Source organism: Sceloporus occidentalis, unplaced genomic scaffold (genome assembly GCF_023333645.1).
Source record: "Sceloporus occidentalis isolate IW3139 unplaced genomic scaffold, rSceOcc1.0.p SCAF_365, whole genome shotgun sequence".
In the NCBI taxonomy this organism is placed as follows: domain Eukaryota; kingdom Metazoa; phylum Chordata; class Lepidosauria; order Squamata; family Phrynosomatidae; genus Sceloporus; species Sceloporus occidentalis.
The window spans coordinates 262,046-277,796 of record NW_028317345.1 but is presented as its reverse complement, the minus strand read 5'-3'; the positions used below and the strand labels follow the sequence as shown (position 1 = coordinate 277,796).

General features: G+C 46.4%; 1 protein-coding gene across 1 annotated transcript; it reads right to left on the bottom strand.

Moving 5' to 3' along the window:
* Positions 1 to 1,388: 1,388 nt before the first annotated feature.
* LOC149273596 (chromogranin-A-like) lies at positions 1,389 to 11,370 on the bottom strand. Its single transcript, XM_089506135.1, has 7 exons — positions 11,326 to 11,370; positions 8,506 to 8,599; positions 6,913 to 6,981; positions 3,899 to 3,991; positions 2,720 to 3,115; positions 1,774 to 2,180; positions 1,389 to 1,472 (listed from the first exon to the last, which is right to left on the bottom strand). The coding sequence occupies exons 1-7, from the start codon at positions 11,368 to 11,370 to the stop codon at positions 1,389 to 1,391; spliced, it is 1,188 nt and encodes a 395-aa protein (XP_089362261.1).
* Positions 11,371 to 15,751: the final 4,381 nt, after the last annotated feature.

Here is a 15,751-nt window from a genome sequence, read left to right as displayed (position 1 = left end):
GATGTGTCGGAGGAACGCCCGTCGTCTTCCCTGCAGTGCAGTTTAGCGGACATGGCATCTGTGACATGCAAGTGAATAGGAAATCAAAACAGAATTTCTTATAAAGTCCTAATTGTATCCAAACAATGAAGTACGTACTAAATATACATGTAGGGGTTTTTTACCCAATTTATGGGTTAGATATTTGGGCCGTTTTTGTTATCCTGGCGTCATTATCTATCTCTCATCGTAATGTTCTACGTGGTGAAAGCGCCCGCATAACCCGATACCTCTCGCTCTTTGTTTGGCTTCGTAAACAAACGTGGCGCGGTCCTGTGTCCCGAAAGCGTTATTTTAGGAAAGTCGTGAATATGAATGAATGAATGAGAGAAAACCAAACAAGTCGTTTATAATGATTATTCCAACGAGCTTCCAAGCCGAACGGACCGGCTTCGCCAGCTGTCGGCTCTTCTGTTCCACGTCTGCGAAGCCAAAAGCGGGGTCATCCGATACGGGAGCACCCAACGCCGGCACACGATATGTATTAATCCACAGATGTCTTGTAAAAAATGTATTCTTTAAAAAAATTAATATTTATTTAAAAAAATCCACCAAACCAATATATTTATGGGGGAATTTTTATAATAAATATTTTATTTTTATATGAATGATTAATTTTGTAGAACACACTGTCTCCATCATATCGTAATTAAGCTGTTTTTTTGTCAGTCTACATTAATTATATCTGTGCTCATAGGTTGAAATATTAGATTGCCCTAGCAGCAAAAAAATACATTTCGGGGCTGTTTTTATGCTCTCGAAAAGACAAAGGAAATTCAATTTTGCAACGTGCAGAAATGTATTTGCTTAAGGTATTGTGTTAATGTCTTGCTGGGGTTAATGTGCTCCGCAAATTAATATTTTATTATATTTTATTGTAAATAATTGACAAAGACAGAGGAAAAATCCTGCATTTTATTTCCCTGTAATTATTTTTATATAGAGAATATACCCCATGTTCCCACATTTAATCAAAAGGTAACAAGTTATTGCAATATGTCAATCTAATGAAAATCAATAATTAAAGCATTCAGCCTAAAAAATTAACGTGAAAACAAAAATGGAATTCCCTCGGCCTTTTTTGCCCAATAATCTCAAGTATTTGGTAATTCACAGATATTGTTTAAAACAAACAGAGTTTTCACAAACAAACAGTTACAGAATTATTGACTTTGCCCTGTCGTGTGTAATGTGATAACTTATTGTGTGATTTGCCAGAATCCTGCAGAAAATGCCCCAAAAAATGTAAAAACAAAATATGCTGTGTGATTTTTGGCCTCTCCGGCAGAGAGATTGAATTGGGGAGTAAAGAAGATGCCGTCGGAAAGATTCCCAGAGAAGTTTGAGGCTCAAACCCTTCTTAGTTCGTGAAGTTTGTGTGCGACCTTTTCCAGCTCGGCCTCGATGGCGGCGAGACTTTCCAACTCCTGATCCTGGAGAAGAAGAAGAAGAAGAGGTGAGATCATTACGCCGGCCGCCCTCGCCGTCATCTCCCAATTAACTCTCCGCAGAGGTTGTTTACTACGGGGGAAACTTTAATTCATTCGCAAGAATTCCGAACGGAATTAAATGTCTTCCTGCCTCCCACCGATTTGCTCTATTTTTCATTTAAAACGTCCAATAACGACGGATACTAAACGGAAACATTGTGAATAACGCTAACTCGGGTATAATCGTCCCCGTTATCTCTCGTCGGCTGTGCTAATTAAATGTATCTTTTGTGCTGGAACCCACCTCGGTCTTCCGGTTGGCGCTTCCTTCTTCTTTCTTCTCTTCTGGATCGGGCCTCTTTGCGGTCTGAGACTCGCTCTCGGTGCTGTCACCTCTTGGGTGCTGCCACGGACGTCTCTCGTCGCTCTCCTGGGTTCCGGGGTCGTATTTCCGCTCCTTGGACCCGAGCCCGGCCTCCTCGCTGCCGTTTTCTTCGGCCCACTTCTTGGAGGTCAACTGCTTCGCGAGCTCGTCCATTTTGTTAAATCGTTTGGAATCGTCCAGCTCGGCGGACGAGGTCTCCTCTTCGCTCCTGTGCTCGTGGTAGTGAGAGTTCCCGCCGTCCAAACGCTCGCCGTCTTTGCTGTTACGCCCGTCTAACGAGGTCTCGTCTTTTTCCAATTCGTGTTCCTCCGGAGCCGTCATAGATTCTAGGAAATGAATCATAACGGGATTGACAAATTTAAAAACCAAAAACAACCCCCCCCCCCCATAAAGTTCAGGAATTCCTACAGAATACAGGAAAAAAGTTTTTATTTATCTCCATGGGGTTTATGAACTTGGATTAAATAGTTAGTTACAACAAGTTGAAGCTGTGATGCAACATGTTTTATGATGTCATCCATATGTACCGTGTAGATGTAGCGTCTATGGTCCAGCTTGATTAGCACAGGGGCTGGGGTGATTTATATCTTTTTTATATCTATTTATTTATTAGTAGTTCTGAGTCTACTGGTCGGGATGAAGATTAAAGTTATATTTAAAGTCAGGTTTATGATATTACTAGATTTATGTTAGGAGTTCTGATTAGAGTGGAATTATGTTTAGAGACAGGGTTGGTGGTACCGTCATCGTTACCGTCAGGCTTAACGATTAGAGTTGGAGTAATTTTTGTTGCGTGCAGTGCGGAATGTCTTCCCCCTTATCCAATGTAACCATCAGTAACATTTTGTGCATTTCTGGAACGTACCGTCATCTCTCTGGGTCTCGGCTTCTTCGCTGTCTGCTTTGGAATCGGCTTTCTCGGCGTCTCTTGTCTCTTCCGTCTCACTGGACTCGGTTTTGTTCTCGGCCGCTGCCTCTTTCTCCTCGGAGTTGTGGACATCGCTTGTGTTGTCTTCTGCTGGGAGGTCCTGGTCGTTGATGTGGTCTGTGATGTGGTTGTCTATGTCTTTGTCCGCGGCGGCTGGCTCTCTCTTGTCGATGTCGTTGCTTTCCAGCTCGTCCGCGATGTTCTCCTCCCGGCTGCTTTCTGGAGCCTCCTGTTCTTTATCCTCCTCTTCCTCCTCAGTCTGTGTCTCGTGGCTCTCCGAGGAGCTTTCGGCGGATGAAGTCTTGGGAGTCTCTGTGATCTCCTCTGATATTTCTGTAAGAGATAAGATGTGCCGAGTGATTGTCTAAAGTTTCCTAAAACGGCTGCTGACAAAACTCGGACTACCCCCCCCCCCCCTCCAAGGAAAATTGTCCAAACTAATCGCTTTCAGCTTTTCATTTGGAAATAAATAAAAGTAATCTATTGGATTCGAATGAGAACGTCTCATGTTTGTGTTAATGAGAAATTCCTGTTAATTCGTGTTAATTATTGGAATTCTTTTCCTCCCATTTAAGGAAAAACTGATATTTGTTATAAACCCATCAGTTACATTACACGGAACATTGGCCAGAATCAGCGTGATTTGTACAATATATCTATATATTGATGATATTCATTATGTGATACGTTGTATCGACGCGGTTTCTATGCTGTGATAGGTGGTGATTGAGTGAATGGGGCAGATTATGGACTGTTTGTTGACGAATGATTGAAATTGTTTATTCACTGAAGCTGCGTGAAGTCAACTCATTTACTGATCAAGTCAAGAGTTAATTGGGGCAGAAATGTGATGTTAACTCAACGGCTTGGCTGGCCCGAAGCTCGTGGCCAACTGGAGAGCCTTCCGACAGCTCTCACTCGCAGAGGCTTGTGATCAAGGCGTGAAGATGTGAAGCTGGATAATTAATGAATCAATCAGTAATCCTCGTATCAGTTGTGGCCGCTGGAGAGCGGATTGTGTGAGGAGACACTCCATGCAAACAGGCAGCTGCAACAAGGTCGCTGGAAAGAGGATCCGGGTGTTTGTTTGGAGTCGTAGGTCGCGGCGACACTCACCGGATGCCTCGGGCTTGTTGTTCTGACTCTCAAGGACTCCTGAAGGTTCGTCCTCAAACACACCGCTCTTCTTCTGCACCCTTTCTGTGGCTCCTGCTCGGAAGATGTGCTGGCGTCAGACAACTCAGAGGGACCTAATATGTGATGGCAGATCGGCCCCATCTGGCCCCCGTCTAGTTGCCCATTTCAAACCTTAATCAGTCGTTGGTCTCGTCTTAGATTCAGGAGCCGTATGTCTATCCCATGCATGTTTAATACCCTCACTGTATTACCCTCTACCACCTCTGCTGGAAGCTGTTTGATAGATGTATGAATGGTGATTGATTTATACACATACGAACCCTCATCTTGGGCTGTGTTTGACATGTTATGTCTGTATTATGGATGTTGCTATACCCTGCTACGAACTCAGCTATCTCTAGAGTGGTCTAATTGCAATTGTAGGCCGGGGTGTGGACGTCTCCCTCCTGCAAGCGATTACCCTCTCTGACGACCGGCGGGGCCGGCCAATATATTTGCAGGCCTCGCTTGGCCTCTTCATAAGTGGACAGTCGACAGCCGAAAGAAAAGAGTTAAAACAGGAGTTCAACAACAGCAGGGACCAGGTAAGCCTCCGCATCACCTACATGCTGCACACCAGCCCTACTATCACCCCATACATGCCTCCAATCCTCTTCCCACAATTCACTGCAGCCGCTGCACCCCCAGACAAACCCTCTACAGTCCTCATCGCTCCATCCCAGCTATCACCCCACCCTGACCCATACACCTTCCTGTCATCTCCATAACCCACCACCACTAAGCACTCACCGGTGAAGGCATCCACTGCCCACTAATCACATTCCCATGTATTATCCGTCTGTATCCAACATGGCTGACACCCTCAGACACCAACTCCCTGCTACACTCGCTTACGGCAGCCTTCACTCCAGCCGCACTCCCAGACCTGAAGACAGACATGGAGGTGGTGTCGGTATTCTCCTCTCTCCACGCTGCGCCTGTCAGTGTCTACCTTCAATTCCCTCTCTAAGTACACCCTGTCCGACCTTCTCTCTACCGGCCCCCTGGCCCACCTCGCATGTCTTTCCTCCTCCATCCCTACACTAATCCCAGGCGACTGCAATGTACCTACTGCAGACCCATCCTCACCTGCTGCTTCCAGACCTCATCGACTCCGTGTCCTTCCTCCTTTGTTCAACATCTCAGTCGTCCAACTCACCCATCTGTCTGTCTGATCACAGCCTGCTTCCATTTAACCTCAACATATCACACACACCCTCCCTACCCGAGAAACCACACACCTACCGTAACCTCCTCAACACTCCACGTCTAACAGATACACGACAGCCACTCCGAGTCCAGCCTCCTGCCATCCGGACACAGCTCGGTATAACCGATATATACCCCTAGATATGGCTGCCCCTGTAACTGTACGCAATCCCCCCGCACCGTCCACCTCAGCCACGGCGTTCCACGCAGACACGCACCGCCGAGCGCCTGTGGAGGACGACTCGCTCACCTGAAGACTTCACTCACTACAAACTCATGCTCCGTGCCTACACGTCGGCCCTCCATCTCTCCAAACAAACAAATTCCATTTCATTAATCACCTCTCTTTCCCATAACCTTCAATCGGCTAACAGACTCTCCACCCGACCTTCTACAGACCAGTTTTGTCCACAGCGTTCGACAAACAGAGACTACGATTGCTAACGACCTCCTCGCAGGTAACGCTGGTTGTTCTCTTGGACCTCATCAGCCTTCAACAAGCTCAACCACCCTATTCTCCGACAGACCCTCCATGCTCGTGGCATCCGTGACGCGGCTCTTCCACGGTTTAAATCGTACCACTTACCCCCTCGGCCGACGTATTTCTTCCTTTGGACCCGGCGCCACCTGTATGCAGAGGACACCCTACTCTATGTTTCTGCTCCCGACCGTTCCCCCTCTCCTCGGACGGGGAGGATTAAACACTCTGAAAGCAGGTAACATTGTACCCAAGGCACGTTAAGAGGCTGAGACAGCTCGCCAGATAAGACGCGGCACTCGGTGTTCTATCCAGGATTGTTCTAAAGGCGCTGATCTGCTAAGCACGCGTTAAATACCATTAATCCGCGTGCAGAGAACAATTCCATTCCATGCAGAACACATACATACTGATTGGACAATCTCCCCGGACCTCCCCTCGCTGTATTAGCCTCTACCACATCTGCTGGGAGGCTGTTCCACTGTATTTTGCAGTAAAATAAAGGACAGCACTATACTGGCCTTAAATCATGATAAAGTCCCATATATAAACCAGCAGAGGCCACGTATAATCTAGCGCCTGCCAGAGAGGAGAGATGAAGTCTGAGACGCAGAGCTGACGCTTTGCTATAAACAAACAAACAGCTTTTGCCATCTCCATGACGACGCAGCGGTCCCTGAGCCATGACGATGCCGCGGTCCCTGAGCCTCCTGGGTGGGAACGGAGCCCAGGACGTCTCAGAGGACATAACCACAAGCTACACAGCGTCACATTAACCCTCCCCGCACCAAACACGCTGAACAAAACAATGATTCCAAGCCTTACACACCCCATCTGGTACCGAAAAGGTTAACCTCCCGGTCCCCGCGGAGTCCGCAGACGTCACCTCGGCACTGAAAAGGTTAACCTCACGGGGTCCACAGACGTCACCTCAGCTTCGTCTTGCGTTAATTGGCTAATGGAAAAATATTACAGGGAAACCAAAATGTCAGCAGAAAGCCTGCCCCCCCCCCCCCCAAGCCTAGTTCTTTACTGAGAGGGTGGTGGATAAGTAGATAGATACAGCGAGGGCATTAAACATGCGCGGGATAGACATACGGCTCCTGAATCTAAGACGAGACCGACGGCTGATTAAGGTTTGAGTCTCTACAGCAGGAGTAACGGGCGACTAGACGGGGGCCGGATGGGGCCGATCTGCCAGGAGGTTCAGGTGTACTTGCCAGTAAAATTTCCAACACAAACATAGTGGGTCGGGTAAATTTCTCACCTTGAGCTGCCAGTTCCTGAAGCTCCTTTAAGAGGTTCCGATGCCGCAGAATGGAGATAATTCGTTCATCTGCAACAAACACAAACGTTACGGCCATTAAACCGTCATAAAGGAGGCTCTGCGTCTAAACGGCTCGCAGGTGGACGGCAAGCCAAGAATGATGGGAGTTGTTGTTTTGGTTCAATAACCACTGGGAAGACAGAAGCCCCTTCTATGTTAATTAGGACTGGAGACGTAAAGTGGCCCCCGAGGAACAGTTCACGGGGCCCCTCCTGCACTACATGAATGAGTGTTGGGGTTTCTGCTCTCAGAACCCCTGAAGAAAACGACTACTTTTACCCAATTATTACCGTCATTCTAAACCAGGGGTGTCCAAGTTTTTTCTGCAGTGGGCCACTTCATCAGAATTGTATACATGCGAGGGCCGCACTCATTTTTCACTGAGAGAAAATATGGCCTTTAATAAAATATGCAGATTAAAATAAAGTAAATGACACAAAACCTTTACTTTTCCTCTCACTGATTTCTGGGCCTAGAAAGTTTTGTGACTACAAATTCAGGACTCGGGATAAATAAAAATGAAATCGTTCTATTTATCCTAGGGAGGCACCAAAAGGAAAATTCTGCACCAAAACATTCACGGTTCACTTAGCCAAACCCGAAAATGACCCCCCCACCTTTAAAAATAATAATAAAAACTCACATTTTTAATAAAAGTAGGTAACACACCACAATTGGACAAAAAACAAATTAGCAATATGACTTGCCATGATAGGACTGTGCTTGCTGTTAGCAATCACACTCCTATCATGCCAAGTCAGCCGGTACATGCTGGTACAGGGTGGCTGTAAGTGATGTGTAGACCCCATACTGCTGGCATCATCAATACACAAGGGGGGCAGCTAGCTAGGTTTCAGCATGTACTGGCTGAATTGACATGATAGGAGTGTGATTGCTAACAGCAAGTCCCATCATGCCTAGGTTCCAGCACTTACACATCCATGCTATCACACACACACTCATTCATTCACAGATTAATTCCCTCCATCACACATACTCATTCAAACACCCTCCCCACCCCCTTACCTGCACTGCAGCTCCTCGATGCCGCTCACAGACTTCAGCAGGGGGCGCAGCCTCCCTCTGCGTTCTCTGGTACTGCACAGAGGAAGCAGGACTGGAGCAGAGTCATGTGATGTCACGTGAACTCTGCTAGGTTCCGCTTCCTCTATGCAGTACAGAAGACCCTCCCACAGGTAAGTAGCAGGGCTCTTGTTGTAGCAGGGCTCAAGGTGCGGCCCGCGTAAGATCGGTTGCCCTGGCCGCATGTTGGACGCCCCTGTTCTAAACCATCTGTTCCGATACATTGTATTCGCTGTGGGTGTAATACCAACGATGGCCTTAAATACTAGGGGGGGGGCACTATAAGCTATAGTCGTCTCTGGTGACCGTATTGCACCGCCGCCTGGCAGAGGTCCAGGTGATGCGGAATCAGCAACAGTAACGCAAAAAATATATATATATTTTCCTATAAAAGGGTTAAACGCGTAATAGGATAAGCGATCGGGCCGCGCATGTTCCGCATGAACTTACCTCTGCGGAGGGTCTCCAGGCAGCTCTGGCTGATAGGGAGAGGACTGGGTTTGGACAGAGTATCCGAGATGACTTCCACGATACATTTCATCACCTGAACGACGAGAGGAAGGAAGCAATGAGACGCGGATGCCACCTGAGGGCCCCCCCTCGAGGGGGGGGGGTAGGGGATTTACTCACATTATCAGCCAGTAACAGAATCCCAAAAATCAGATCATTCCAAGAAAAATAAACAGAAACAAACAATCTCTCAATTCTAATCTGATCTCTCTTCCTATTGGTTAATGAGCTTTAGAACCACGGCCCTCTGCGGAACCCAAATAAATCCCCCCCCCCCCCCACGGGTTCCTCGTAATATTTTAAATTACCTGATATGTTCGTTCTGCATATTTTTTTTTACAGCCTCTAAATACTTAAAATACGGCATTCGGTAACATCTGACATTTTCTGGCATATAATCTGGAAAATTATAACTTTTTACATTTTTTTTTTTTTTTCTGCATCTTTTTCTTTTAAAACAAATCAGATTTTGAAGTATTAAAAATACATAAATAAATAAAAAATAAGATCCTCGTCATCATTTAATTCCACGTCTTAGAACGGTAACTGCGGCTGTACGATTTAATGACAAAAATTATGACATCACTTCCTGTTTCTCTATTATTTTCTATAATGGAAAATAAATATATTTGGGGAATAAAAATATTATGCAAATTAATTTCTTTCTTATGCTAAAAAATTAGGAATTCATCTTTTATTTGTTTGGTTTTTTTTCCTCTCTTTAATCCTCCTCGCCCCATCCCAAATCTCAGAAAAACCGTCCGCGTCTCCAGAAGCTCAATAAATAATTCAACGTTTTAGTCCAAAGAGATTCTAATTTCTGAGCGCGGCCCATAGAGACTGAAAATCAGATTAAAACACAGATCTGCCCCCAAATCAGTCGTTGGTCTCGTCTTAGATTCAGGGGCCACTGTATTACCCGCTACCACTTCTGCTGGGAGGCTGCTCCACTTATCTACCGCCCTCTCAGTAAAATACAGTTCTCCATATATATATATATAAAAATGTGAACCAACTGATAAATCAACGTAATATTTGGTTTAATTTGCACACGGTTGAAGATTGGAAGAGTTTCCTACGCCCCTGTCAGACGCCTGCAGAGCATCGTACCCGAGTATCTGCTATATGCAGAGCATTATAAGCCGCTGTCAGAGAGCCGCAGAGTATTACGCCCTAGTAAGAGGAACCAGCAGAGAAGCGAATGCCGTAACCAAAGACGTAAAGGGCGAGATATCCTGCGGTCAGCAATCAGAAGCACGTTGGCTTCTAATTTCAAGCTGCAGAGCGTTGCGGTATCGCTTCAGGCGCCTGCAGAGCATTGGGTGCTGGTAGCCCAGGGCTTTGGGGCATTATATACAAGCGGTAATAGTATGGCTCAGAGCCTTGACTGATTCTTAGGCACGGAACGCCTCGATTCGATGGCCAAATGCTTCTAAATTATTATTATTACAAATATTAATACTGAGCTTAAAACATCAAATAAAGGTTTTCCTGGCGTCACGTGGGGCCGGAGGTATAAGGGTTAAAATTAAAGAACCCCGATACAGCTCTCTATGACATCATAAAGTCCTTACAGCTTGGACTGAGAGCCAAGAAGGTCTCGGCTTCCAGCGCCGGGTGACTCATAATGAAGCGAGATTAAAGTAAAGCCGCCGTTCGGCTGACGCGCCAGTCTGCTAATTCATGCACAGAAAAGCCGACAGAACGAGGCGAATGAATGAAACGGGGGGGGCTTCGGGAAATGCAGCCCCCAACCGGCCCCCGCCAGATCTGGGGGTTATTCACTATGCTGCATATATATATATATATATATATATAATCTACATATATGCATACACACATATATTACATATACATACTAAATATATATCTAATATATAATACACATGCATACTGTATACACAATGTATTTCATAAATATAAGTTAAGAAACAAAAACATATATATAATTACGATATTAACCCCTTGGTGTGCCGAGGAGAAAAGAATCACCAGGGATAATCATTATTAGTGTTTGCGTTATACATCGGGTTTCCGTAATCACCGTCCTGTCTCGGGGGCATTCAGAGGGTCTTTGCGGGAGAATACTGGATTCCTCCGTCCCCTCTTATAAAGGACCCCCATAAATCAATATTAGTAATTAGTATGTTAAAGACTGAACACAAAACCACCTTGCAGTAGTCAAGTATTTATATATATATTATATACACACACACCATACATACATACATATATATATATACACACTATACATACACACCATATATACACACACTATACATACATACATATATATATATATATATACACACACACCATATACACACACTATACATACATACATATACACACACACACACACTATACATACATATACACACAAACCATATACACACTATACATACATACATATACACACAAACCATATACACACTATACATACTATATATATATATATATATATATATACACAAACACATATATATATATATACACACACCATACACACACACTATACATAAGTATATATATATACACTATACACACACTATACATACACACTATAAGCATATACACACACATATATACACCATACATATACACACACACACACATATACATACACAGAATATTTTAGAATACAATGTTATTGTTTAAAATGAATAAATATACATTTCTGAAAACCTGTCTTTTTTGTGTTATTTATAAATTTTCAGCTCATTTATAATAAAGAAGCGACGCTGGCGTCCATGAACTCACCTTTGTGTCACCTTCGCTCGTCGGGCTCGACACCGGAAAGGACATCGCTGAAAAACATTTCCAGAAAAAACGCTTAATCCCCGTTTCACCAAATTCATGAAATACTTTATGGGGTTTCTTTCTTTTCTGGTTGCATTTGGTGATTTCCTTTATTATTCATTAAAAATCCCTAAAACCTCAAACGATGCAATCCGAGGTCTCCCTGCCGCCGCATCGCCGCGTTTTATTTCCAGCCGGGGGGGAATATTTCATGATTATTATGATTGATTGGTTTCTATAGCGCCATCATATACCGCAGCGCTGTATTTTGGGGATTAATCAGCGAATGGATGATTTGGGTTAAAAGGTGACCTTGGCTGCAGGTCTGGAAGCTCAGATTTGGCTTTGGGTCAGAGCGTTTAGATTGTAAGCTCTTTCGAGCTCTCCTTAGCTTGTTGTTCCTGTTCTGTTATTTGCGCATTGTACAGCACCGCAGAGTATGATGGCGCTACAGAAATAATAATAATAATAATAATCATATTCATGGAAACCCCGGGGTTAATCCTATTTGGGGATGAGCCCTGCGAGGTCATCTGAAGGAGCTGCAGCATGGGGGATGTGGCTGCTGTCCGCGGTGCTGAAACCTGCCTGCCGCATCTTACCCCCCATCCTACCCCGCACTGCCTGCCGCATCTTACCCCCCATCCTACCCCGCACTGCCTGCCGCATCTTACCCCCCATCCTACCCCGCACTGCCTGCCGCATCTTACCCCCCATCCTACCCCGCACTGCCTGCCGCATCTTACCCCCCATCCTACCCCATTTTACCCCGCATCGCCTGCCACATCTTACCCCACTTACTCCGCACTGCCTGCCGCATCTTACCCCATCTTACCCCATCTTACCCTGCCTCATCTTACCTCGCATCGCCTGCACGGCTATGAAGATGACTCCCAGAAAACGCATTTCTACTGCCATTTCACCGACGTATTCCTTTTGTTGGAGCCAAAACCTTAAAGAGAAAAAAAAAATGATAAAAATGAAAATAATAGAACCAAGAAAATGCCCCACGCAGGGGCAGGAAGGGGTCGGGGGGGTTATTTCTCTGTCACCTGCCTCTCCCGTGCCTGGCTTTCTCTGTTAAGCACTGCAGCACTGCCTGCCCTATTTATATACAGCCCTGCTGGAAATGACATCACAGCCACCCCCCCCTCCTCCTTTGTACCCATGGTGTAGTAGGGAGGTGGAGGGAGAGCCCAGAGCTGCTGCTATTGGAGAGATGTCAGCGGGGGGTTAATCACAGACCCCTCGGTACCCCGCAGCCGGTCTGACGGACGGGCGATGATACTAATCCCGTCCCGACGGCTCGATGCGGAGAATCCCGAACCTGTTTGCAGACAAACAGAACAATCCCGTTACTGAAGTCAGATAGAGTGCAAGCCTTCGGGACTAGCAGCTCCTGCAGAGGAGCCCTGCATCGGCTCAGAAGCTCGCACTCTATCATACTGCATTAAGCCAATAATTCTATCCACGGAATCCCGGCAGAGGCTGAAGGTTCCGGACCCCCAACACCCGATTCAATGTATCGCCCGAGGGGGCCGCGAGCTGAATCTTATATACAGACCCCCAACATATAAAAAGGGCTGCCGGGGTGACAGATGGACCCCCGGGGGGGGGGGGGGGCATTCGTTATCGCGCATATCCCGCAGGTGCCATTAACTCATTCATTGAAAGAAGAACAGCTGGGAGCGGCGGCAGCTGCGGTACTCAAATGGTTAACGCTTTGTTTTGCTGTTAAAAAAACAAAAAATGGTGTTTAATGGAACCACAGCGACGGCGCTTTAACCCTTTGCTGCACAGAACATTATTAAGAGCATAAGATGAACAATGTATCCCGTTCTGAAAGCAATAACAAAAATATTACTTTCTCTGTTCCCGGCCCCCGGAACCTGGTGGGGGCCGGAGGGGCATTACTAGAGGCCAGCTCAAGCGGAACCCCCCCCCCTTGCCTCACCTGGGGCAGCTCTTATTGGCTCTGGTTTAAAAGATTGTACATGAAATAAGTTTAGGTCTCGGGTACAACCCCCCCCCCAAATAAAGGAATTTGGGGGGGGGGAATCGGTTGAATGTCCCGTCAGCTTCCGGAGACACTTCTTAAAGAGTGCCCCTACTGCCCAATTCAAGGCGGCTGGACAGAGGAAAATATTAAATGGGAAAGTGACGGAAGGACGTTTTACTCTAATGAAAGGGTGGTAGATAAGGGGAACAGCCACCCAGCATAAGTGGTAGAGGGTAATACAGTGAGGGTATTAAACACGTCAGAGAAAAATCAGCCAGGATAGAACTGATAGATCACCTGCCTCGTCTTTTTAGGCCTTTAATTGCTAAACGGCTGCTCTGGGCAGGTGTTGGGGGTCTGTGCAGGAAGCAGATTTTAGTTTCAAAGCATTGTCCGGCTCAGAGTGATGAGAGTTTTATCTTAATGTATTTTTACCTTAGACAGAAACCCAGAACCCGCCGGCAGATCGGCCCCCATCCGGCCCCCGTCTAGTCGCCCGTTTCTCCTGCTGTAACGACTCAAACCTTAATCAGCCGTTGGTCTCGTCTTAGATTCAGGAGCCGGATGTCTATCCCACGCATGTTTAATCCCCTCACTGTATTACCCTCTACCACCTGTGCTGGGAGGCTGTTCCACTTATCTACTACCCTACAGAAGAAGAGCAGTTACATAGTTATCCATCAAACATACGTGCGCGCCCAGGCATCACACAGGGAGGGGTATATCTCATTGTACTGCGCTGCAGAATATGACGGTGCTATATAACAATAAATTGTATTGTCGGTGAGGATCTCGTCGCGCTGCGGCCGGCGTCTCCCCGCGTAGGCGGCAAAGCAACGTATTTGCTTTTAATATCCTGGCCACTGATAACACGGATACGCTCGGATACGGCACATAAGACACGATTTTACATCAAAACCATCGCCGCCGTGTCACGGACATGAAGTACTACTCCACAAACAGCACCAGAGCAGAAAGGCGCAGAAAAGCGCCCCGAGCCCCGGAGACCTCCCGGTGTCACCGACCGTCACATACAGGTAACGGCGTCCCCTCCGCACTCACTACATAACATGAAGCCGTGTCAATAGATCGACGTTACAGGAGATCCTGACAGCTTCCGCCTGTAACAAACCTACCCGGGAACCTCCTAAACGCGCCGACCCCGAGACACATGAAATATTAACCCTTTAATAACCCGACGTGAAGATTCACCAAATAACGGTCGCCAAGGAAACCCCCTACTTAGATACACTTAGTGGAGTCACCTGCATTCAAGCAGGTATATCAACCATAACATACTGGGAGCAAAAGCACCAACTGGGGGACTTAATACTCGGGTATGATAACAATGGCCGATCATCAATGATTCCTTATCGAGGATTTTATTAATCAAGCATTACAGGGGTCTTCAGTGCCCGGCCCCGGCTCTCAGGGAGGGTAGTGAGGAGGGTAGCGAGGAGGGAAGGCAAGGTAGTGAGGAGGAGGGAAGGGAAGGTAGTGAGGAGGAGGGAAGGGAAGGTAGTGAGGAGGAGTGCGAGGAGGGAAGGGAAGGGAAGGTAGTGAGGAGGAGTGCGAGGAGGGAAGGGAAGGGAAGGTAGTGAGGAGGAGTGCGAGGAGGGAAGGGAAGGTAGTGAGGAGGAGTGCGAGGAGGGAAGGGAAGGTAGTGAGGAGGAGTGCGAGGAGGGAAGGGAAGGTAGTGAGGAGGAGTGCGAGGAGACCATCTGTTCCCATAAATGACATGCAGAAAGCAAACACCCTCCCTTAACCCCTTCACTGCCAGAGACCTCCATACCCCCGGGCAATCTGCTGCACTCCCGTTACAACTCCCACCATCCTCAGCCAGAAATACACCCGTTCTAAACTTTTTTTTTATTAAATGGAAAGGTTAACCCTTTCCGTGCCAGGTGGCAGAGTTCATCTGTCTGTTACTCTGCGGGACACAAAAAGAACAAAAATAAAATAATAAAAAAAAGCTTCGGAGCCGCCGATGAATTGTGAGCGATTGTAACGGGGGCCGATCAGCCATTACACCTCATTCAATTCATTCTAATGCGGGAGAGATTATTCCTCCCCTGCAGATCACGGATGCCCGTCCTAATTACCGTCCCCGTTCACACGGCACTTTATTACGAATAAAATCACCCGGCCGAGGGCTAATTACGTATAATGGAAGCTCTGTGTTGGGTGTTTTTACCCCAAAATGATATACCCCAAATTTATATATATAGGTAGCTTATTTTAATCTGTACAGATCATACATCTGGAAGTCTGTCTGAGTGAACATGGTCCATGTTTGATGAGAAAGTGGTAGATAAGTGGAACAGCCTCCCAGCAGAAGTGGTAGAGGGTAATACAGTGAGGGTATTAAACATGCACGAGATAGACTTA

Excerpts from the sequence above, each read along its gene's own strand:
- LOC149273596 (XM_089506135.1), bottom strand. The coding sequence starts at position 11,370 with ATGTCCTTTCCGGTGTCGAGCCCGACGAGCGAAGGTGACACAAAG. Across the intron at positions 8,600-11,325 it reads CGAGCGAAGGTGACACAAAG|GTGATGAAATGTATCGTGGA; the intron begins GTGAGTTCATGG and ends CTCGTCGTTCAG. Across the intron at positions 2,181-2,719 it reads CGAGACCCAGAGAGATGACG|AATCTATGACGGCTCCGGAG; the intron begins GTACGTTCCAGA and ends TTCATTTCCTAG.